This window comes from Hyla sarda, chromosome 2 (assembly GCF_029499605.1).
Source record: "Hyla sarda isolate aHylSar1 chromosome 2, aHylSar1.hap1, whole genome shotgun sequence".
In the NCBI taxonomy this organism is placed as follows: domain Eukaryota; kingdom Metazoa; phylum Chordata; class Amphibia; order Anura; family Hylidae; genus Hyla; species Hyla sarda.
In genome coordinates, this window is record NC_079190.1 from 439,811,578 (window position 1) to 439,838,039 (window position 26,462).

Consider the following 26,462-nt stretch of genomic DNA (forward strand, 5'->3'; position numbering starts at 1 on the left):
TTTGATTTAATTTAAATGTCAATGGATAGTTCACACTGACATTGATGCTCCCTCAGCCTGCAGGACAGGTGGAATATCTTTGGAACTTGTTTGGGGCTGCTTATCCACCATCCGGACTATCCTGCGTTGACACCTTTCCTCAATTTTTCTCTTCCATCTAAGCCCAGGGAGATTAGCTACAGTTCCATGGGTTGCAAACTTCTTGATAATGTTGCGCACTGTGGACAAAGGCAAATCTAGATCTCTGGAGATGGACTTGTAACCTTGAGATTGTGGATATTTTTCCACAATTCTGGTTTTCAAGTCCTCAGACAGTTCTCTTCTCCTCTTTCTGTTCTCCATTCTCAGTGTGGCACACACAGACACACAATGCAAAGACCAGGTGAATCTGCTTTCAGGTGAGATTTTTATATTGCCCACACCTGTTACTTGCTCCAGGAGACTTTAAAGAGCATCACATGCTTGAAACAATGTTATTTTTCCACAATTTTGAAAGGGTGCCCATAATTTTGTCCAGCCCATTTTTGGAGTTTGGTGTGACATTATGTCCAATTTGCTTTTTTTCCTCCCTTTTTTTATTTAGTTCCAATACACACAAAGGGAATAAACATGTGTATAGCAAAATATGTGTTACTGCAATCCTTTTCTGTGAGAAATATTTCATTTTCTTGAAAAATTGGGTGCCAACATTTATGGCCATGACTGTAACTTTCATGATGCAAAACATGTTAAGTTTTCAGTGAAATATAACACACACACACACACACATATATATTATATATATATATATAGTTTCTACTGGTCGACTTTTTCTTTGCACAGGTTTTGATAAATCTCCCCCAATGTGTGTATATGTTCCAGCATTACTTCCAAACATTTGGAGATATATAGATGAAACTAACCTGGTACATGATTTATATTGTTCCTTATGTAATTATAAGACACTTTGCTGTTAAAACTCTCAACCTTTATATGCTTTTAATGTAAATGAAAAAACGGCCACTAGGTGGCTCTGTTCTGTTCCCTGCCACAAGTCAATCAGTTAATTTTGGTCTCCTTCTGGCCTGGCAGGAGACCAAACTCAGGAAGTGCGTGTGGGGCATGGTGAGGCACAGCTCTCACGGCTCAGTGATGTCATGCCTGCTGGGTAACGCCCACTTTCTCCTTCTGGGAGCTCACACAATGTGAGCAAGGGGAAAGGTATGATACAGGTCATAAAAAATGTTTAGGGCAGGAGAGGTGTTAGGAATAGTTAGGGGATATAACCTGAGTTAGTTTATAAAATGTGGTACTCTTTAAAGTCCCATGCAAGTCTATGGGAAATGTATGTTCCAGCATAACTTCCTAATGGCTGTAGATATTTCAATAATACTTTGTCACGTTACTTATATGTCAAGGAAAAATATAGGATAGTTAAATTAGCTCTAAACTACCCCCTTATGTGGTGGTGGGGGGGGGGGGTGTCTGGACTTCCGATACCTTATTCTACATGCTATACTCTGCATCTCTGGGTGAGTGCGTCTGTATGGCTTGCAAGCCATGCCCCCACCATAAAGCCACACCCCTCCCATAAAGCCCCATTCCCTTCTATTTTTGGCCTACAATCTCATAATCACAGCTCAGCCCCACCCAAGGAAGGGATATGAGGATGGGATATGAGGATGGGATATGAGGAAGGGATATGAGGTCAGGATATAAGGTCGGGATATAAGGTCAGGATATGAGAACAGAATATGAGGAAAGGAGATGAGAATAGGATATATGTGTAACAACTGTGCTCCGGCCAGACACGCCGGCCGTGAGTGCTCCTTGCCTGTGTCCCCGCTGTCGGCGGGGCTGAAATTCGCATCGCGGGACGCGTCCGCATGCAAGTCTCAGCCCGTCACTCACCGTCCTCTGTGTCAGCTCCATGGTGTCCCTGCAGTCGGAGTTCTTTCTCTTAACCCCTTAAGGACCACGGGATTTTCCATTTTTGCACTTTCGTTTTTTCCTCCTAACATTTTAAAAATCATAACCCTTTCATTTTTGCACCTAAAAATCCATCTGATGGCTTATTTTTTGCGCCACCAATTCTACCTTGCAGTGACATCAGTCATTTTACCCAAAAATCTTTGGCGAAACAGAAAAAAAATCATCCTGCGACAAAATTGAAGAAAAAACGCCATTTTGTAATTTTGGTGGCTTCCGTTTGTACGCATTACATTTTTCGGTAAAAATGACACCCTATCTTTATTCTGTATGTCCATACGATTAAAATTATACCCTACTTATATAGGTTTGATTTTGTTGTACTTCTGGAAAAAATAATAACTACATGAAGGAAAATGTATACGTTTAAAATTGTCATCTTCTGACCCCTATAACTTTTTGATTTTACCACATATGGGGCGGTATGAGGGCTAATTTTTTGCCCCGTGATCTGAAGTTTTTAGCTTTTTTTAGCGGTTTTTGTATTGATCGGACTTTTTGATCGCTTTTTATTCATTTTTTCATGATGTAAAAAGTGACCAAAAATAAGTTATTTTGGACTTTGGAATTTTTTTTGTGCATACGCCATAGACCGTGCGGTTTAATTAATTATATATTTTTATAGTTCAGACATTTACACATGCGGCGATACCACATATGTTTATATTTGTTTATATTTATTTTTATTTAAATGTTTTTTTTTTTTACGGGAAAAGGGGGGTGATTTGGACTTTTATTAGGGAAAGGGTTAAATCACATTTATTAACTTTTTTTTTTACACTTTTTTCTGCAGTGTTATAGCTCCCATAGGTACACTGATCACTGAAAAGCCATAGCTTTGCATTGATCAGTGTTATCTGCGTGGAGCACTCAATCGTCGAACGGACGCCCCGGAGGAAGGTAAGAGGACCTCTGCTCGCGTCCTAGCTGATCAGGACACCGCATTTTCACTGCATTGGTCCCGATTAGCCCCACTGAGCAGCCGGGAAGCTTTTACTTTCGTTTTAGATGCGGCGTCTAAAGGGTTAATAGCGTGATCGCTGCTGCGTGCTACTAGCCCCTGGTCCTGGTTTCAGTTGTATGCCGGGACCGACCCAATAAGACGCAGGTTCACCGCGTGACCCAGCGTTATATCACAGGAGCCGGCCTAGGACGTAAATATACGTCCTTGGTCGTTAAGGGGTTGAAGGGCCAATACTCAATTAATTAAAGTGCTAGCACCTGTCCCCTGCTCCATAAATCTCTGCTCCTCCCTGCTTTCCCTGCCGGATCTTTGGTAGTCTATGCCATTGTGAAGTCCTGTGTTCCTGTACTCCTGTTACTGTGTATCCGTTCCTTGCTACCCTACCTTCCCTATCCCAGTGTTACCTGCCTTACCTTCTGCCATCTTGCCCCATCCTGCCAGTCACCTTCTGTGCCACGCCACCCCCCAGCTACCTGTGTGGACGAGTCGTGCCAGGGGTAGCGACCTGGGTGCGACCTGCCGCAGCAAGACCATCCCGCTTTGTGGCAGGCTCTGGTGAAAACCAATGGCACCTTAGACTCCGCTCCCTGGCATGGCTCAGGTATCCATCCACACAGGCCCAGAGGATCCACAAACTGCCATCATTCCTAACAATATGGATGGGAGATCCATCCATATATTCATTTAGCCCCACCTAAGGAAGGGATATGAGGACAACATATGAGGACAACATATGAGGATGGGATATGAGGACAGGATATAAGGTTGGGATGTGATGTCAGCATATAAGGACGGATATGAGGACAGGATATGAGGACAAGAGATCCTCCTATGTTGCTTTTCTTTTCCCATAAGGATTAGGTAGTAAGAACCGGGCAATACCAGGTACTCGGCTAGTTAAAATATAACAAGAAAGACGTGTTGCTTCAGCAATGTTGCTTTTAAAGTCACCAATGGATGTCCTCCCATGTCCAAATATCTACTAACATAATAATCAGAGTAAAATAGTAGCTCACTTATAGAGTATGTGCCTAATCCCATTATATATATTGACAAGTACTCTATTCATTAGCGCACTAAGAAGTGTTGCAAATCTAATTTACTGGCAAATAGATAATTCCGATAGTTGTCCTCACCCAGACCGTTCTCATCGCAGATTGCTATACAATGTCACAAGCTAAACAACTACAGTTTAGGTACATTTCTGTAAAAGAGAGGTCTACTGTGCTAATACAGAATGCACTTTAACCACTATTGTGATGATAACGATTCATTCTTCACAAAGAAGAAAAGTAACAGTGCTAAGGCCACAAACTGAATGTATAAAAGGTGCGCACAAATATTAAATAATGTCACAAAAGCAACAAAAGCAATGTTTTCATATGATGACTCTATCAGCCAAATGGAGCAATGGTGCAGTATATGTGCTTGTTTTAACATAGGATTTAATCAGAGCAGAGTAGTGATAGTTATGACAATAGTCTAATACTTCAGCTACAGTATGGGCTAAAGAATAAGGCCTGAAAATTACCTGTTAGGATTACACCACACAGTCCTTTTGTATTGCAGTTGAGTTGCATTTTGCAACCACAATATTTCTCATTTCCATGCTTGTCAGTGGGAAATTGTTTGAGCCGTCCTAATGGTTCGTTTTATGCAGTCAACTTCAAGTTGATCACTGAATTAATTATAGAAGTGTTTGGGATGCATCAATGTTTGTGTTTTTTTCTCAAATAAATAAGACAAATTAAAGATAAATATTAGGTGCAAACCTGAGGTAATAGATGAAAAAAAAAAATAACACAATCAGATCTTGTGTTTCTACCCTTACTTCAATAAAGTCTTTATGATGAACATATTTGTAAAAGTGTTTGAGGATCACTTTTTTGTACTAGCTATTAAAGGGGTACTCCGGGGAACTGAACCCATAGCCGTTCCTTTCCTTCTCATCAACCTATTTAGTTGTCTAAATATCATTCATTAGCCATATAGAGCAGTTCCCCCTCTTTGTTTGTCACTTACATGCATGAAGAGAGGAAATTACATCATCGGGCCATCCCTTCTGTCTCCGTTTAAAATCCTCTCTGAAAGCAGCCCCCACATCCTGAGAGACAAAAACAACATGTTTTCAGCCCTGCACTGATAAGTCATGTTCCCTTTAGTGCTGAAAACTGGGAGGGGTGTGCAGCCTTAGCCAATCAGACATTGAATCTCTCTCTGCTGCTCAGAGCAGCAGGGTGGGGGTTGGCAGAGTAGAGCTGCAATGATTGCTCAGAGATGTAGGCAAGGGGAGAGAAGGATGGCAAAGAATATCAAGAGGAGATGCCAGAGAAGACAACAGAGGCCACAGGAGCCATGCTTATCAGGCAGGATGGTTTACAGGAAACATATCCAGGAAATGTGGTGGCTTTGGAACTTAACTTGAGATATATATATATATATATATATATATATATATATATATGTATATATATATATATATATATATATATGTATATATATATATATATAGAACAAAAAAAGAAATATTGCAGCACTACTCAGCCTCAAAAGTGTGGGTGCCAGCGTCCAAAAACATCTTGATAAAAAGTCCTTAGTTAGATAGTATCCAGCAACGATGCGGCACTCAAAAAATCAGTGAAAAAAGTTATGGGTTTATTTCTGTATCAATACAAGCAACGTTTCTGCTCCTATGGAGCTTGAAAATGGCTCCATAGGAGCAGAAACGTTGCTTGTATTGATGTGACAGAAATAAACCCACAACTTTTTTCACAGATTTTTGGAGTGCCGTGTTGTTGCTGGATACTATATATATATATATATATATATATATATATATATGTATATATATATATATATATATATATATATATATATATATATGCAAATCTATATCTGCATCACTGGACTAATACGGCTACTCAAATTTAATATATATATATATATATATATATATATAAATATATATATACACACACTTCCCTGGAGTATCTCTATAAGGACAAGCAAATGATTTCTGAAAAAAACACATTTTTATACAGTATAATGGAGCGACTGCAGCCTTAAGTCCAGTCATTGAATCGTGCTAGGACTTCTGATGCAGAATCTCTGTCCCGCACCACAATCCCACCTTGTAAGCAAAATTCAAGCCTGTTTGCCTAGCTTACAGTCCCATTGCAAGGATTAAAGTAACTCTTTAGAAAAATATGCAATTGTAAAGAATGGGTTAACAGAGAAGTAGTGCAAGGTCTTTGTTAAAAATACACTAGATGCATTTTTCCTCTTTTCCTCAGGTCCTGTTCCAGTTCCTGCCATTGGGGCGGTTAACTTTTCCTGGAAGCATCAGCTTTTTTCTTGGAAGCATCAGTATGTTGCTGCACTGTCCATAAAAGTTAGCAGAGAGTTCTATAGTGTTACCACAGTTCGCCCCCTCACCCCTGTGAAGATCCTTGTCCAGTTACCTCAAGAATTTAGGTCACAAAGCTAGTGTATCAGAGAGTCACCTACATGAATCTATAGCTACAATAGACATATACAAAACAAGTGCAAAAGCACAAAATAAATATACCTATGCTAAAAGGGTAATCTACAAACAAAACACACTGTTAAAGGGTAGAGATGTCGCGAATTGTTCGCCGGCGAACAGTTCCCGGCAAACTTAGCATGCCCGCGTTCGCATCGCCGGGCGAACATATGTGAAGTTTGATTCGCCCCCTATACTTTAACATTGCGGTAAACTTTGACCCTGTGAGTCAGAGTCAGCAGACACATTACAGTCAATCAGCAGCAGTCCCTCCCTTCCAGACCCTCCTACCTCCTGCACGGACGCCATTTTACCTTCATTCGGCATGCTGCAGGCTTAGAAAGTGGAGGGACAGAGAAGCTGCTCCTGCTGTAATAGGGAAAGCGATAGCTAGGTTGCTGCTAGGTGGTGTATTCAGGGTCCACTTTACTCCTAAAGCACTAGTCTAACATTTGCTTTAAGGACAGCACCCAAAAAAGCCCTTGTTAGGGCTCAAAGATCAGTCCGTGTGTCTTGCAACAGCTGGAGGCACCCTGGTTGGGAGGGAACCGCTGGTTAAAAGGGGTACTCCAGTGTAAAACTTAAGTTCCTTCAAGCAACTAACTACAGTATTAAAAGGGCTATAAGTTCAGTCCGTGTGTCTTGCAACAGCTGGAGGCACCCTGGTTGGGAGGGGACCGCTGGTTAAAAGGGGTACTTCAGTGTAAAACTTAAGTTCCTTCAAGCAACTAACTACAGTATTAAAAGGGCTATAAGTTCAGTCCGTGTGTCTTGCAACTGCTGGAGGCACCCTGGTTGGGGACCTCTGCTTAAAAGGGGAACTCCGCTGGCAACCTTTTTTGCTCATTATCACACTAGTGCAAATCACATTTGGTGTGACAGTTGTTCAAATAAAAAAAATAAAAAAAATACTTTTTTGGCTGTGAAATAAAACCAGTGCTGCCTAAATTGGGGCTCTAACTATGTGCTGCCTTATATGGGGGAATCTATATGCTGCCTAAAGGGGGGCTCTATGTGCTGCCTAAAAGGGGGGCTCTAACTATGTGATGCCTAACATGGGGGAATCTATGTGCTGTCTAAAGGGGGGATCTAACTATGTGATGCCTAAAGGGGGCTCTATGTGCTGCCTAAAGGGAGGCTCTATCTATGTGCTGCCTAAAGGGGGGCTCTAAATATGTGCTGCCTAAAGGGGGCTCTATGTGCTGCCTAAAGGGAGGCTCTAACTATGTGCTGCCTAACCAAAATAGCAAGTTCTGCCAGGAGTACAGATATTCTAAATTCCCTACTGGGATTATCTCTACAACAAGTGGTTGAGGAGCCAACACGGAAGGAGGCCATTTTGGATTTGGTATTCACAAATGGGGATTTGGAATATGATGTTATTGTTGGCGAAAGCTTGGGATCTAGTGATTACCAATCAATGTGGTTTAATATAAGAACAGTGAAGGAGTCACACCACACAAAAACAAAAGTTTTACAGACTTTTCAAAAATGAGATTAGTCATAAATGAGTCCCTATCAGACTGGAACAAATTACATGGAGTTCAGGAGAAATGGGTCTACTTAAAAGATGCTTTATTGAAGGCAACAGAAAATTGCACTAGACTTGTCAGTAAAAGCAGAAAAAGGAAGAGACCACTGTGGTACTCAGCAGAAGTGGCTAAAATCATAAAAAACAAAAAACTAGCATTTAGAAATTATAAAACAACCCAGAGCAGTGAAGACAGGGAAATCTACAAGACTAGGCAGAAAGAGGCCAAGCAAGTTATAAGAACTTCTAAAGCACAGGCAGAAGAACAACTAGCTCAGTCTGTGAAAAAAGGGGATAAGACATTCTTCAGATATATAAAAGGAAATCAAAACAAGGAATAACTAAATTATAAACAAAGGAAGGAAGGAAGGTATGTAGAAGAGAATAAGGGGCTAGCCGACTGCCTTAATGAATACTTCTGTTCAGTTTTTACAGAAGAAAAAGAAGGAAAAGGACCTCCATTAGAGAGAAAAACTGAGGAATCGTTTGATGCATGTGTCTTTACAGAGGAAGAGGCTCTACGTTTGCTGTCTAAAGTGAAGACAAATAAATCACAGAGGCCTGATGGGATACACCCAAAATTATTAAAAGAGTTTAGTGGTGAGCTAGCAAAACCGTTAGCAGATATATTTAACCAATCAATGGTAACAGGAGCTGTCACGGACGATTGGAAATTAGCAAATGTTGTGCCCATTCACAAGAAAGGTAGTAAGGAGGAATCAAGCAACTATAGGCCAGTAAGTCTGACATCAATAGTGGGGAAATTAATGGAAACCCTACTAAAGTATAGGATGGTGGAATATCTAAAACCCCATGGATTGCAAGATGAAAAACAACATGGGTTTACTTCAGGGAGATCATGTCAAACAAATCTTATTGATTTTTTTGACTGGGTGACTAAAATAATAGATGGCGGAGGGGCAGTAGACATCGCATATCTAGATTTTAGTAAGGCTTTTGACACTGTCCCACATAGAAGACTTATCAATAAACTACAGTCATTGAGCTTGGACTCCAGTATTGTTGAGTGGATTAGGCAGTGGCTGAGGGACAGACAACAGAGGGTTGTAGTCAATGGAGAATATTCAGAGCAAGGTCTTGTCACCAGTGGGATACCTTAGGGATCTGTACTGGGACCAATATTGTTTAATATCTTCGTTAGCGATATTACAGAAGGTCTCGATGGTAAGGTATGTATTTTTGCTGATGACACAAAGATAAGTAACAGGGTTGATGTTCCTGGAGGGATCCGCCAAATGGAAAAGGATTTAGGCAAACTAGAAGAATGGTCAGAACTCTGGCAACTGAAATTTAATGTGGATAAGTGCAAGATAATGCACCTGAGGCGTAAAAACCCTCAGGCAGAATATAGATTATTTAACACAGCCCTGACCTCAGTATCTGAGGAGAGGGATTTAGGAGTAATTATTTCAGAAGACTTAAAGGTAGGAAGGCAATGTAATAGAGCAGCAGGAAACGCTAGCAGAATGCTTGGATGTATAGGGAGAGGTATAAGCAGTAGAAAGAGAGTAGTGCTCATGCCGTTGTACAGAACACTGGTGAGACCTCAATTGGAGTATTGTGCGCAGTACTGGAGGCCGTATCTCCAGAAGGATATAGATACTCTAGAGAGAGTTCAAAGAAGAGCTACTAAACTAGTACATGGATTGCAGGATAAAACGTACCAGGAAAGGTTAAAGGACCTTAACATGTATAGCTTGGAAGAAAGAAGAGACAGAGGGAAAATGATAGAGACTTTTAAATACATAAAGGGAATCAACATGGTAAAGGAGGAGAGCATATTTAAAAGAAGAAAAACTACCACAAGAGGACATAGTTTTAAATTAGAGGGGCAAAGGTTTCTGCAGTAATATCAGGAAGTATTACTTTACTGAGAGAGTAGTGGATGCATGGAATAGCTTTCCTGCAGAAGTGGTCGCTGCAAATACAGTGAAGGAGTTTAAACATGCATGGGATAAGCATAAGGCTATCCTTCATATAAGATAGGGCCAGGGACTATTCATAGTATTCAGATTATTGGGCAGACTAGATGGGCCAAATGGTTCTTATCTGCTGACACATTCTATGTTTCCATGTTTCTGCCTAAAGGGGGGCTCTATGTGCTGCCTAAAGGGGGGGCTCTAACTATGTGCTGTCTAACATGGGGAAATCTATGTGCTGCCTAAAGGGGGATCTAACTATGTTCTACCTAAAGGGGGCTCTATCTGCTGCCTAAAGGGAGGCTCTACCTATGTGCTGCCTAAAGGGGGCTCTAACTATGTGCTGCCTAATATGGGGGAATCTATGTGCTGCCTAAAGGGGGGATATAACTATGTGATGCCTAAAGGGGGGCTCTATGTGCTGCTTAAAGGGGGCTAAAGCATGTTATTCCAAAGAATTTAGGAATAATAGGTGTTGTATGCCCTTGATGGATTAAAACCAGATTCTGCATCAACTATGTAATTTTCCATGGGAGTTTTGCCATGGATCCCCCTCCAGCACGCCACAGTCCAGGTGTTAGTCCCCTTGAAACAACTTATAAATCACTATTGTGGCCAGAAAGAGTCCCTGTGGGTTTTAAAATTCGCCTGCCCATTGAAGTCAATGGTGGTAGGCCCGGTTCGCCAGTTCGTGAACATTTGCGGAAGTTCGCGTTCGTGAACCGAAAATGTTATGTTCGCGACATCACTATTAAAGGGACCGGGACTAGTGACCAAATTCTACTTCTCCAGAAACTAACATTGTCCAAGCAGACTTTAATATATCATGCGCTGTACTGTACTTCTTCACAGGCTGAGTAAAGTTTACAGTTCAACAAAACCCTGAAGTCTTTCTAGGCTTTATGTAAGGGGGATAGCTTACTCTGAAAAAGAATAAACTGGGTTTTACCACTCCGCCAAGCTACATAAGAGAATACTGCCTTCATCATTGACCCACACAACATGTTCCCTAGGTCACCAAACCTTCTCTTATACAGTACTTTGGCTCTATAATTTTGACTTGACCAGAGCATCCAGCCAAGTGAATGTACTGTAGTAACCATAGGCAGCAATGCACACATCATCACCCCTTACCACCACGCCATTCAATGTACAGGAGCAAGAACTTGACTGAGAAATCCCAAATGTTTCAGAGGCATCAGTATTTTTTGTGGAAATTTGCCAATCTTACAATGATTGTTAGAAGGTATTACTGTTTTTTCCAGACATGGAATATACGCACTTGTAATACCCTGATGCTACCCAGAAACACATTTCTCTGGTCTTTGTAGATGTGGATCTTGAAGCATATATATATATATATATATATATATATATATATATATATATATATTATATTAATATACTTATATGTAATATATAACATTGTTCTTGTCAAGGAGTTTATGAATGTGTTTTCTGTAGGTTTTGGCAATAAAATTGTTGCAAATTTTTGAGTGTGCAAATGTGTGACTTTCCTATGTTATGCGGAAAAATTAAAAGCTTTGCTCAAAAACCTACACCTTTTTTTTAACCAATTTCCTGGTGAAAATATTGACCATTTCCCCCCATTACAGATGCTTTACTGTATTCTATGTAAAAAGATTCCTTCACGTTTGTTCTTTTCTCTCCCTTCTATCTATTCCCTTTTATCTACTTTGAGAACATCCTTATGTCTTCACCTTGAGACCTCATTATGACTCCTCAGCATGCGCTCCCCCACTACAGAAGCCAGTCAGCTTTCTCCTAATGTTCACAGAGGGAATTTATGTACTAAACATGTCCAGTACCCAGTGGTATACAGACCTTACCAATAATATGTTAAGAATCACTATTTATTGATACAAAGATGGGTAATTATATACAGTTATTATCTTTTGGTGACCTTTATCCATTGAGGCTGCAACCGGTTATGGAAAATTTACAAGAAAACATTCTTAGTCAGTATACCTGCTATATCATGCAGTAATGATTGTAGATACTCATACTATGATGCTACATTAAACCACCACCACATTAAACCACATAAATAGTAGAAATAGATGATAGACAGATACACCATTCAGCCATAACATTACACCTGCCTAATACTGTGGGGGTCCCCTACTGATCCACCAAGGCACTGATAACATAAGGCTGGGTTCACACTACAAAATTTCTTCGCTAAATTTCCTCTACTTCTCCATGCAAAAACCATGGCACACAAGTAATTTAAGGCAGATTAAAGCAGAATTTTCATATGGAAATTCTGCCTGGAATCCATGTGACCTATGACACAGTGGTTGGTTTACCAATTGTCCTTCCTTGGAGCACTTTTTTGCACTGTAGGTTGTAACCACTACATTCCAGGAACATCCTATAAGTCCTGCTGTTTTATAGACGCTCTGACCCAGTCACGTAGCCATTGTACTTTGGCCCTTGTCAAAGTCACTCAGAACTTTACACTCGCCCATTTTTCTTGTTTCCAAAACATTAACCCCTTAAGGACGCAGGACGTAAATGTACGTCCTGGTGAGGTGGTACTTAACGCACCAGGACGTACATTTACGTCCTAAGCATAACCGCGGGCATCGGAGCGATGCCCGTGTCATGCGCGGCTGTTCCCGGCTGCTAATCGCAGCCAGGGACCCGCCGGCAATGGCCGACGCCCGCGATCTCGCGGGCGTCCGCCATTAACCCCTCATGTGCCGGGATCAATACAGATCCCGGCATCTGCGGCAGTTCGCGATTTAAATGAACGATCGGATCGCCCGCAACGCTGCTGCGGGGATCCGATCATTCATAACGCCGCACGGAGGTCCCCTCTCCTTCCTCCGTGCGGCTCCCGGCGTCTCCTGCTCTGGTCTGTGATCGAGCAGACCAGAGCAGAAGATGACCGATAATACTGATCTGTTCTATGTCCTATACATAGAACAGATCAGTATTAGCAATCATGGTATTGCTATGAATAGTCCCCTATGGGGACTATTCAAGTGTAAAAAAAAAATGTAAAAAAATGTAAAAGTAAAAAAAAAGTGAAAAATCCCCTCCCCCCAATAAAAAAGTAAAACGTCCGTTTTTTCCTATTTTACCCCCAAAAAGCGTAAAAAAAATTTTTTATAGACATATTTGGTATCGCCGCGTGCGTAAGTGTCCGAACTATTAAAATAAAATGTTAATGATCCCGTACGGTGAACGGCGTGAACGAAAAAAAATAAAAAAAGTCCAAAATTCCTACTTTTTTAATACATTTTATTTAAAAAAAAATTATAAAAAATTTATTAAAAGTTTTTTTATATGCAAATGTGGTATCAAAAAAAAGTACAGATCATGGCGCAAAAAATGAGCCCCCATACCGCCACTTATACGGAAAAATAAAAAAGTTAGAGGTCATCAAAATAAAGGGATTATAAACGTACTAATTTGGTTAAAAAGTTTGTGATTTTTTTTAAGCGCAACAATAATATAAAAGTATATAATAATGGGTATCATTTTAATTGTATTGACCCTCAGAATAAAGAACACATGTCATTTTTACCATAAATTGTACGGCGTGAAAACAAAACCTTCCAAAATGAGCAAAATTGCGTTTTTCGTTTTAATTTCCCCACAAAAATAGTGTTTTTTGGTTGCGCCATGCATTTTATGATATAATGAGTGATGTCATTACAAAGGACAACTGGTCGCGCAAAAAACAAGCCCTCATACTAGTCTGTGGATGAAAATATAAAAGAGTTATGATTTTTAGAAGGCCAGGAGGAAAAAATGAAAACGTAAAAATTAAATTGTCTGAGTCCTTAAGGCCAAAATGGGCTGAGTCATTAAGGGGTTAAAGGGGTATTCCAGGAAAAAACTTTTTATATATATATATATATATATATATATATATATATCAACTGGTTCCACAAAGTTAAACAGATTTGTAAATTACTTCTATTAAAAAAATCTTAATCCTTTCAGTACTTATGAGCTTCTGAAGTTAAGGTTGTTCTTTTCTGTCTAAGTAATCTCTGATGACATGTGTCTCGGGAAACGCCCAGTTTAGAAGCAAATCCCCATAACAAACCTCTTCTAAACTGGGCGGTTCCCGAGACACGTGTCATCAGAGATTACTTAGACAAAAAGAACAACCTAAACTTCAGAAGCTCATAAGTACTGAAAGGATTAAGATTTTTTAATAGAAGTAATTTACAAATCTGTTTAACTTTCTGGAGCCAGTTGATATATAAAAAAAAGTTTTTTTCCTGGATAACCCCTTTAAGGCTACGTTTCCACTTGTTTTTTTTTTTTCTGGCAGTTTTTGGAAAACTGCCACTGCAGTTTTTGAGCCAAAGTCAGAAGTGGATCCATAAGGAAGGAGAAGTGTAAGTCCTTCCTTTCTATGTCCTATTCCCTTTGAATACACATCTGGCTTTGGCTCAAAAACTGCAGTGGCAGTATTCCAAAAACTGCCAGAAAAAAAACCAAGTGGAAACTTTGCCTACAGGGGTACTCCGATGGAAAACTTTTTTTTAAAGTTAAACAGATTTGTAAGTTACTTCTATTAAAAAATCTTAATCCTTCCAGTACTTATTAGCAACTGTATACTACAGAGGAAGTTCTTTTCTTTTTGGATTTCTTTTCTGTCACGATCACAGTGCTCTTTGCTGACACCTCTGTCCATGTCAGGAACTTTCCGAAGAAGAAGGAAATGACCATAGCAAACATAGTGCTCTCTGTTGACACCTCTGTCCTTTTTAGAAACTTTCCAGAGCAGCATGTCATTGTGACAGAAAATAAATCCCAAAAGAAAATTATTTCCTCTGTAGTATAAAGCCGCCAATAAATACTGGAAGGATTAAGAATGTTTAATAGTAGTAATTTACAAATCTGATTAACTTTCTGGCACCAGTTGATTTAAAAAAAAAAAAAAGTTTTCCACCAGAGAACCCCTTTAACCTCAAGAACTGACTTGCAGCCTAATATGTCCAAAGATAATAATAATGATAATGGTATTTACCGTATTTTTCGCCATTTAAGACGCACTTTTTCTTCCCCAAAACTGGGGGGGGGGGAAAGTTGGTGCGTCTTATACGGCGAATACACACACCTATCGCGGCGGTCCCTGCGGCCATCAATGGCTGGGACCCGCGGCTTATACAGGACATCACCGATCGCAGTGTTGCCCTGTATTAACCCTTCAGACGGGGCAATCAAAGCTGACCGCCGCGTCTGAAGGGAAAGTGACACTAACCCGGCTGCTCAGTTGGGCTGTTCAGGACCATCCCGAACAGCTTACAGGACACCGGGAGGGACCTTACCTACCTCCTAGGTGTCTGCTCCGTGCCGCGATCCCCTGCATAGCCGGCGCTCTCCTTCGACGTCATCACGTCGTCGCTCCACGCTCTCTGTCGCCGTCATCACATCGCTACGCACGCCACTCCTATTGGATGACGGGACGGCGTGCGTAGCGATGTGATGACGGCGACAGAGAGCGTGGATCCCGGCGACAGCGATGGAGCGACATCCAGGACAGCGGTGACGGGTCCGGAGCGGCGGGGACACATGAGTACTACCTCCTATCCAGTGGTCTTCAACCTGCGGACCTCCAGATGTTGCAAAACTGCAACTCCCAGCATGCCCGGACAGCCAACGGCTGTCCAGGGATGCTGGGAGTTGTAGTTTTGCAACATCTGGAGGTCCACAGGTTGAAGATCACTGTTGGGTTCAGAATCTTTTTTTTCTAGATTTTGCACCTTTAAAATTGGGTGCGTCTTGTAGGCCGGTGTGTCCTATAGGGCAAAAAATACGGTACTTCCCCTGTTAGGGGTATTAAAGGGGTACTTGACTGGCCAGCATTTGGACCATTTGGAACAGATTCACTTGAAGTCTACTATTACTGCGAAAATATAGGACATAATAACATACAGATAATGTAATAGGAAAACATGAACAGATAACAGAGAATTAACTACAAGTGTCTCTGTACGGAATATCTGCAGATCTAGTAAAGCAGATGTCTCATAGTGAAGAATTTAGAATAATACGGTGTCTCATTTTACAACTATCTACTAGTGACATTGCAACATAGAAATATTCTTACTGTTTAACCCCTTAAGGACTCAGCGTTTTTCCTCATTATCTTCTAAAAATCATAACGCTTTCAATTTTGCACATAAAATTCAATATTATGGCTTATTGTTTGTGCCACCAATTCTACTTTGCAGTGACATTAGTCATTTTACAAATAAAATCCACGGCGAAACGGAAAAAAAATTCATTGTGCGACAAAATTGAAGAAAAAATTTAACTTTGTAACTTTTGGGGGCTTCCGTTTCTACGCAGTGGATTTTTTGGTAGAAATCACACCTTAACTTTATTCTGTAGGTCCATACGGTTAAAATAATACCCTACTTATATAGGTTTGATTTTGTCGCACTTCTGAAAAAAATCATAACTACATGCAGGAAAATTTATACGTTTAAAATCGTCATCTTCTGACCCCTATACATTTTTCATATTTACGCCGGTATGAGGGCTCATTTTTTGCACCGTGTTCTGAAGTTTTTATCGGTACCATTTTTGCATTGACCGGACTTTTTGATCGCTTTTTATTCTTTTTTTATGATTTAAAAAGTGACCAAAAATACGCTATTTTGGACATGTCCACGTATGAGAACAGAAAGATGGAGCACTCACCGGGTCTAGCAGGGTGAATATCAAGCTTCTTTATTCAAATATTCATGGCTTGACAGCAAAAGTACACATGGGGGAGAGAGGGTAAGTGTGCGGGGTAGAGAGGAACGGGCGGACGGTCCGTATTCGCGCTTACAGCGCTTCGTCAGGCCCTTGATCAGTGACTAACACAGGTGAGCTATAAAGGCAGCTGAAGAGACCATTACCATGGAAACATAACAGCAACAATATAACGTGTACAATAAAACCTTTAAAACAAAGACACCTGTATATGCGAGACCCTAGGGAGGAAGGCACGTAGCTTAGAAGGGATTCTTCTCTATTCTGTCATTAAGGCCTAATCCAGATGTCGCATTTAATCTGGAAATCCATCTGGATTCCTTTAATAATAGCTTCTGATGCCTGTCTTCCCTGGTACCGGATACTTCTATCCTTTCTAAAGCTGCAAACCGGAGACATTTACTAGACCCACTATGACATGTGTTCACATGAGCGATCAGTTTTGTGGCTTCAATACCAGTCTTTAGCGATCTAAAATGCTCGCTTATGCGGTGAAAAAGTGGCCTGATTGTCTTACCAATGTAAAAATGGCCGCAATCGCAGAAGACTGAATAGAACACAAAATCTGATCTACATGTGATGAACTGCTTTACCTTTACAAGGTACCCGCCCAGCTTAATCTCCTTCAGACCCGGGTTGTGAATACAGAAAGAGCACGTACCGCAGGCAAAGTTGCCGGTAAGTCTATCTAGGCCTTTATGACAGAATAGAGAAGAATCCTTTCTAAGCTACGTGCCTTCCTCCCTAGGGTCTCACATATACAGGTGTCTTTGTTTTTAAAGATTTTATTGTACACGTTATATTGCTGTTGTTATGTTTCCATGGTAATGGTCTCTTCCGCTGCCTTTATAGCTCACCTGTGTTAGTCACTGATCAAGGGCCTGACGAAGCGCTGTAAGCGCGAATACGGACCGTCCGCCCGTTCCTCTCTCCCCTGCACGCTTACCCTCTCTCCCCCATGTGTACTTTTGCTGTCAAGCCATGAATACTTCAATAAAGAAGCTTGATATTCACTCAGCCGGTGAGTGCTCAATCTTTATGTTCTCATACATGGACTTGTTATTTACCTTCTTTATGTGAGCACCGGGAGGGTCTGGACATATTACACACCTGTGTGCCGTGGAAGGCTGAACCTCAGTGCCGGGTTTTCTTCTTCTGTGCTGGACTTTTTGCATTGCTTTCCGGGTTTTCTTCTTCTGTGCTGGACTTTTTGCATTGCTTTCCGTCCTACCCAGAGCACGTTGTTGTTCCTCCACATGGATCCAGAATCTGTTAATATGGATTCCGAGGGCACACTAGGAGCTTTGTACTTAGCTGTACACGAGGGGAGAGCGGATGCGGGGGAGTTTTTCAGTTCTTGCGAGACACAAGATCCACTCCATATTCTGAGCACTAAATCATTGGAGTTTAAAATTGCCTCTTTAGCTGAACGAGAGACACATACTTTCTGAACCATTAACTCACTTAAGGCGTATGCTGAGAACAAACGCACGCCGAGAGGTTTACGACCTTACAAGACGCCATCCCAGTTCACACACAACCCGGCTTGCGTAAAAAAAATGGGACTTACGCCACCTACAACATTCCTTGAATCTGAAAGCCTTAGTGATTGAACAAAATGAGGCTGAGTACGAACAAATCACCATAGAATTATGTAGAGCCAAGTGTGAATTGCGTACTAGAATTACCGATAAGCAATATAAGTCTTTCATTTCTAATTTGGAGAAAAAACTATCTACATTACAGCAAACGATAAAGCATACTAAAAGGGATAAATTCCTTTGTGATAAATGGGATTTTAAGCACGAGGAGGTCTTCAGTTGGGGCAAAAAAACTGCCCATAATAAATGCAATACCCGGAACGTGAGGCAGAGAAGCACAGCCAAGAAAAATAAAAAAAATGACAGACTATTTGACTACAAAAACTGAGTCAAGCACATCTGACGAAGCACAGCAGGAGGATTCCAGTTCTGCTACCCCCAAACCCCAATTCACTCACCCTTTAGGGGCAAGACCCGGAGGGGCGGCAGGAGGTGGAGGAAGCGCACCCTCATGAAAGAAAATGAAGAAAACTGTAACCTGGCATCAGTGAATAAAGAGACTCTAATTGTAAATCTTACAGATGTGGACCTTAGTTCAGACTGCTCATCCGTGCTTGGGAAAGGTCTCAATTTTGGACTATCCGATCCGTTCAGATATCATCTGTTCGAGGAGGACTTACTTAAAAGCATAAGAAAACTGAATATAATTTTTTTTTTTCCACTAAGGTCTCTTCTCATACAGATGTTATCCGAGAGGGTGAACAGCAAGTTGCTATTGGCCCCCTCAGCTTCATGCCTTTTAATAATGCTGATGTTACCGACACCATCTGCTTATTAGATCTAGCCAAGCTGGCTACGGATGCCCCCCTTCCTACAGCAGCAGGTATGGAACAAAATAAGTTTTTAGGAGGCAACCCCTCCAAGTTCAACCCCCCCACGATTCCAGGGGGAGCTATTGACTTGTTCCACCGTGCTGTCTGCAGAGAGGTAAAAGCTCTTATTTACCCGCAACCTAAATATAACATTACACAAAAAGAGAAAAAAGCCCTGGATTGGCTAATAGGTAATAAAGAGTTAACCATCTCAAAAGCAGATAAAGGGGGTGCAGTGGTAGTTTGGTACACTAAGGACTATCTAGCAGAAGCATATAACCAATTTAATGACACATCTGTATATGAACAGCTCACTGTAGACCCCATACCTAAAATCATGGGGAAACTCCGATCTCTGCTCAGGTCATTTACAGAAAAGGGTGTTATTGGCACTAGGATGGCAGAGAAATGACTGCCTCTTAGTCCCACTACCGCACATTGAAACATATTGCCTAAAACGCATGAGAACCGCAGACCCCCCCCCCCCCCCCCCCCCGGCCGCCCTATTGTGGCAGGTATCGGTATTCCTGTCCAGTTATGTGGACTGGCTGATCTCCCCTTTGTTGAAACAAATTCCAACCTTTTTAACCCCTTAAGGACGCAGGACGTAAATGTACGTCCTGGTGCAGTGGTACTTAACGCACCAGGACATACATTTGCCCGTGTCATGCGCGGCTGATCTCGGCTGCTGATTGCAGGCAGGGACCTGCCGGCAACGGCAGACGCCCGCGATCTCGCGGGCGTCCGCCATTAACCCCTCAGGTGCCGGGATCAATACAGATCCTGGCATCTGCGGCAGTACGCGATTTCAATGAATGATGCGGGATCTGATCATTCAGAACACCGCACGGAGGTCCCCTCACCTTCCTCCTTCCGGCTCCCGGCGTCTCCTGCTCTGGTCTGAGATCGAGCAGACCAGAGCAGAAGATGACCGATAACACTGATCTGTTCTATGTCCTATACATAGAACAGATCAGTATTAGCAATCATGGTATTGCTATGAATCCCCTCCCTCAAAAATCCCCTCCCTCAATAAAAAAGTAAAATGTCGGTTTTTTCTTATTTTACCCCCAAAGCGTAAAAAAATAAATTTAATAGACATATTTGGTATCGCCGCGTGTGTAAATGTCCAAACTATTAAAATAAAATGTTAATGATGCCGTACGGTGAACGGCGTGAACGTAAAAAAAAAAAAAAAAAGTCCAAAATTGCTACTCGTTTAATACATTTTATTAAAAAAAATTATAAAAAATGTATTAAAAGTTTTTTATATGCAAATGTGGTATTAAAAAAAAGTACAGATCAAGGTGCAAAAAATGAGCCCTCAAACCACCGCTTATACGGAAAAATAAAAAAGTTAGAGGTCATCAAAATAAAGGGATTATAAACGTACTAATTTGGGTAAAAAGTTTGTGATTTTTTTTAAGCACAATAATAATAGAAAAGTATGTAATAATGGGTATCATTTTAATCGTATTGACCCTCAGAATAAAGAACACACGTCAGTTTTACTGTAAATTGTACGGCGTGAAAACGAAACCTTCCAAAATGAGCAAAATTGCGTTTTTCTTTTTAATTTCCCCACACAACTAGTAATTTGTTTGGTTACGCCATACATTTTTTGATACAATGAGTTATGTCATTACAAAGGACAACTGGTCTCGCAAAAAACAAGCCCTCATACTAGTCTGTGGATGAAAATATAAAAGAGTTATGATTTTTTGAAGGCGAGGAGGAAAAAATGAAAACGTAAAAATGTAATTGTCCTTAAGGCCAAAATGGGCTGAGTCCTTAAGGGGTTAAAGGATACAGGGGAGTTAATTGTAGCTTTAAACGGGATTGAATGGCAGTCTGAATACCACCTTGCTTCCATAAATGTTGAAAGCCTCTATACCCGCATTCCTTGGGATGCGGGTATCCAGGCACTCAGGGAGTTCCTCACCTGTTCCAACAACACTTCCGACTTTGTGGATTTCATGGCTTCTGCCTCGGAATTCATCTTGTCCAACAATGTCTTCAAGTTTGAAGGGAAGTGGTACAAACAAATCAATGGAACAGCGATGGGGACTCCCATTTCGTGCGCTTTCGCAAACATCTTTCTGGCAATTTTTGAAAGAAATTACATCTTCTCCGTCTCTAACCCATTTGTCAAGTACATCAGAACAATATGGCGGTATGTTGACGACATATTCATCGTGTGGACCGGTTCCCGACAGGACTTTGACAGTTTTGTAACCTACTTAAATGAGGTCAACACGATGAGTATGTTGTTCACGTCCCAGTTTGGGGACACTAGTCTGGAGTTCCTGGACGTGTTGGTAACTATCAAGGATGGTGGAATTATCACCTACGGTTTGCGTAAACCTACCTCCAGGAACTCCATACTACATTATGCCTCATCCCATACGTCTAACACTAGGAACAGTATCCCTTTTAGTCAGATGCTTAGGCTAAAAAGAATTAATAACAATGAGGAGATATTTAAAATGCAGGTAATAGAACTGGAAGAGAGGCTTAAAGCCCGTGGCTACCCCGAGAACATCCTGCTTGATGCACAGAGAAGGGTTGATGGCATCGATAGGCAGTCTTTATTTAAGCCACGCAAAAAGAAGAATAATGATAGGTTTACTTTCGTTTTTTCTAACACTCCGATGAATGAAACAGTAAGAAAAGCTATTGCCAATAATTGGTATATTCTGCAGCAAGATGAGGATCTACAGGAATTTACAGCTGAAATGTCCATTGTTACATACAGGAGAAGCACTACCATAGGAGCATATATTAAAAAGCAGAAGAAAAACAATGATAAACAGAAAAACGCATTAAAAACGCATTGGTTGTCTGACCATAGACTTACCGGCAACTTTGCCTGCTGTACGTGCTCTTTCTGTATTCACAACCCGGGTATGAAGCAGATTAAGCTGGGCGGGTACCTTGTAAAGGTAAAGCAGTTTATCACATGCAGATTGGATTTTGTGGTCTATTCAGTCTTCTGCGATTTTTTACATTGGTAAGACAATCAGGCCACTTTTTCCACCGCATAAGGGAGCATTTTAGATCGCTAAAGACTGGTATTGGAGCCACAAAACTGATCGCTCATGTGAACACATGTCATAGGGGGTCCAGTAAATGTCTCCGGTTTGCAGCTTTAGAAAGGATAGAAGTATCCGGTACCAGGGAAGACAGGCATCAGAAGCTATTATTAAAGGAATCCAGATGGATTTCCAGATTAAATGCGACGTCTGGATTAAGCCTTAATGACAGAATAGAGAAGAATCCCTTCTAAGCTACGTGCCTTCCTCCCTAGGGTCTCGCATATACAGGTGTCTTTGTTTTAAAGGTTTTATTGTACACGTTATATTGCTGTTGTTATGTTTCCATGGTAATGGTCTCTTCCGCTGCCTTTATAGCTCACCTGTGTTAGTCACTGATCAAGGCCCTGACGAAGTGCTGTAAGCGCGAATACGGACCGTCCCCCCGTTCCTCTCTCCCCCGCACGCTTACCCTCTCTCCCCCATGTGTACTTTTGCTGTCAAGCCATGAATACTTGAATAAAGAAGCTTGATATTCACTCTGCTAGACCCGGTGAGTGCTCCATCTTTCTGTTCTCATACATGGACTTGTTATTTACCTTCTTTATGTGAGCACCGGGAGGGTCTGGACATATTACACACCTGTGTGCCGTGGAAGGCTGAACGTCAGTGCCGGGTTTTCTTCTTCTGTGCTGGACTATACGCTATTTTGGACTTTGGAATTTTTTTGCACATACGCCGTTGATCGCGCGGTTTAATGAACGATATATTTTTATAGTTCGGACATTTACGCACGCGGCGATACCACATATGTTTATTTTTATTTTTATTTACACAGTTTGGTTTTTTTATGGGAAAAGGGGGGTGATTCTAACTTTTATTAGGGAAGGGGTTAAATGACCTTTGTTAACTTTTTTTTCACTTTTTTTTTGCAGTGTTATAGCTCCCATAGGGACCTATAACACTGCACACACTGATCTTTTACCCTGATCCCTCGATTGCTCAAGCCTGTAGCTCAGGCTTGGAGCAATCAAAACCAGATCAGATCAAGGTAAGGGGGTCTCCGCTCGTGTGCTAACTGATCGGGACATCCCGATTTTATCACAATGTCCCGATCAGCCCGACTGAGCTGCCGGGAAGTGTTTACTTTCACTTTCAGACTCGGCGGTCAACTTTGAGCGGTCAACTTGCGTCTGAAGGGTTAATAGCGATAATAACGATCAGTGCCACGCGCTGTTAGCCCAGGGTCCCGGCTATGAATAGCAGCTGGGACCGACTCAGTGTCATGCGGGGTCACGGCGTGACCCCGTTTTAAACACCAGGACCGGGCTCAGGGCGTACAGGTATGCCCTGAGTCCTTAAGAGGTTAAAGAGTACCTCTCATTAACTTGATACATTTTATAATCCTCCCAGTTCACTGCATCCATCATGGTAAACCACCCTCTGCCTTAATTTTTATTATTTTTTTAGTTTTCTACCTTGATATTGCTCTGTATTTTCTGCTCAGCCTCAGGTTTACAGACTGGGAAGGGGCGTTCCCCAACAGATGTGACATCATCTGAAGCCATACAGGGGAGAACTTCCTCCCTTACTCTGCAACCCACAGCAGACAGCAGTTAAGTGTGAGATGAGCTATGATTGGATAAGGCTGGACCCCAGCTTTCTCAGCTTTTTTAAACACAATAGCAATAGCAAGCATTAGTTTTAATGAGAGTGCCCATTTAAAGTAGCCTATACTTGGCAGATACTATTGAACTGAGTGTAATTCTGCATATAAGGACGACTTAGGTGTTTCATGTAAACTGTCACACGGCTCCACTGTTATCCACCCTTCCAGTTTAATCCCACAGGTTTACTGAGTTGGACTGAGGCCACTTCTCCTCTGCATCATTTTAATGGTCAGAGATATTTTGGAAGGTATCTTAAGTACAGATTTCCAGCTGCAGGTGATCTCTTCAATATCTAAGCCCTTTTGGTGACCCAATCTTTTATTGTTAAAGAATTAAACTGTCTTTAGATAACCCCCGGCACAGAATCCTGAACGATGCTCTGTTATGGCCCATTATCCTACACCTGGTGTCTTGGAGACGCAAGGAACATGATAAGACTGAATAATGAGTCCCAGCCGTGCAGCTTACTGCAGCTTCTGACCAACCATCTCCCACTGGGTGCATCATGGTATCGTCCATGTCTCATAACATTTGTAGTGTGTATAAAGGCATGCAACTCACTAATACAGTGTTTCCCAACCAGGGTGCCTCCAGCTGTTGCAAAACTACAACTCCCAGCATGCCCCGACAGCCGTTGGCTGTCGGGGCATGCTGGGAGTTGTAGTTTTGCAACAGCTGGAGGTACCCTGGTTGGGAAACACTGCACTTATATGAAGACATGGGGTATGTGAAGGTGCAAGGAGTTCACCTTTAACTGCATGCACTAATGTTGTATACAATGTATATTTACTGCAATAGTGAAACAATCCATTCAATCCTGTTACAAATCTGAAAACTAACCTAAAAAAAAGCAATTTCAAAAAATACAGGTATATGGAGTTTTTATGTTGCATTTGATTCAATAGTTAAATATTCTGTTGAGAATAGAGTTTTACAAATGATCAGTTCTAAAAAGGTTCATGGGGTATTAATGGGAAATGAGTTATTCTAAACTATTACTTTTAATGCATAAAACATACTTAATAGTAAAATCTATAAGTTACACAAATATAATGACTACTGAGAAATAAACTGTTATTGTACTGAATGTGGTTGAATGCAGTATTTAATTCCCTGTTATTTATTAAAGGGGTACTCCGGTGGAAAACTGTATTTATTTTTTTTTTTTTTATCAACTGGTGCCAGAAAGATGAACAGATTTGTAAATTACTTCTATTAAAAAATCTTAATCCTTCCAGTACTTATTAGCTGATGAATTCTACAAAGGAAATTCTTTTTTTTTTTTTTTTTGGAACACAGTGCTCTCTGCTGACATCACAAGCACAGTGCTCTCTGCTGACATCTCTGTCCATTTTAGGAACTGTCCAGAGCAGAATATGTTTGCTATGGGGATTTTCTCCTACTCTGGACAGTTCTCAAAATGGGCCGAGATGTCAGCAGAGAGCACTGTGCTTGTGATGTCAGCAGAGAGCACTGACTGTGTTCCAAAAAGAAAACAATTTCCTCTGTAGTATTCAGCAACTAAGAAGTACTGGAAGGATTAAGATTTTTTAATAGAAGTAATTTACAAATCTGTTCATCTTTCTGGCACCAGTTGATAAAAGAAGAAAATAAAGTTTTCCACCAGAGTACCCCTTTGATTATATGAGGGAGTGCAGAATTGTATTGCTATGCAATGTAGTGTGCCTTTAAAGGGGTACTCCAGTGCAAAACATTTTTTTTTAAATCAACTGGTGCCAAAAAGTTTAACAGATTTGTAAATTACTACTATTAAAAAATCTTAATCCTTCCAATACTTATTAGCGGCTGTATACTACAGAGGAAATTCTTTTATTTTGTATTTCTTTTCTGTCTGTCCACAGTGATCTCTGCTGACACCTCTGTCCATGTCAGGAACTGTAGGAAACCTATGTTGCTCTGGACTGTTTCTAAAATGGACAGAGGTGTCAGCAGAGAGCACTGTGGACAGACAGAAAATAAATCCAAAAAGAAAATAATTTGCTCTGTAGTATACAGCAGCTAATAAGTACTGGAAGGATTAAGATTTTTGAATAGAAGTAATTTACAAATCTGTTTAACTTTTTGACACTAGTTGATTTAAAAAAAATGTTTTCCACTGGAGTACCCCTTCAACCACACTCTATAAGTTTTCTTCCATTATGTATATTACAACTAGATACATTGGGAAATTTTATGACCATTCCAATATCCATCTTCCCCATGAATCCATAAGTCCAGAAATCTAAGATATGAGACAGGGTCTTCACCTTGTAGAGCAGATGGTCATCACCATTTTTTTTAACAAGGGTTTTTGATGCAGTTTTTGCAGGGGTAAGAAACCAAAAATATTTGTTTTGACTGCAGAACAATTAACTTTATAGTGTGAGAACCAGGTCAGACTACAGTATGAGAACCAGGTCAAACTAAACTCTGGATCCCATCTTCCTACACACACAGGGAGTAGAGTCAGATTTTGGGGTTAACTGCAATCACATCTGAATTTTTTAAGGTACATTCTGTATTGCATAACAGTAAATATATAACATGTAATAGACATATAAAGAATAATAATGATAATAATCATAATAATGACAGCAATAATAAACTATTAATAATAAAATAAGAATAATGGCAATAATAACAACAATAAAAATAATGATAATAATAA

The 26,462-nt window shown here is 40.8% G+C and overlaps 1 protein-coding gene and 1 long non-coding RNA gene across 4 annotated transcripts in view; one reads left to right on the top strand and one right to left on the bottom strand.

The window, feature by feature from the left end:
• Positions 1-6,360, top strand: part of LOC130356985 (uncharacterized) — a 37,697-nt gene extending 31,337 nt beyond the window's left edge. The window contains exon 4 of the long non-coding RNA XR_008889058.1: positions 6,226-6,360. This is a non-coding gene — a long non-coding RNA (uncharacterized LOC130356985). The remainder of the gene's footprint in view (positions 1-6,225) is intronic.
• GRPR (gastrin releasing peptide receptor) overlaps positions 1-26,462 on the bottom strand; it is a 208,850-nt gene that overhangs the window by 181,442 nt on the left and 946 nt on the right. The window contains exon 2 of one of the 3 annotated variants that reach the window (XM_056559237.1): positions 4,955-5,036. The exons of the other annotated variants lie outside the window; for them this stretch is intronic. Coding sequence (XP_056415212.1) covers positions 4,955-4,956 — 2 coding nt within the window. The 5' untranslated portion in view covers positions 4,957-5,036. The remainder of the gene's footprint in view (positions 1-4,954; positions 5,037-26,462) is intronic. 3 annotated transcript variants of the gene reach the window in all.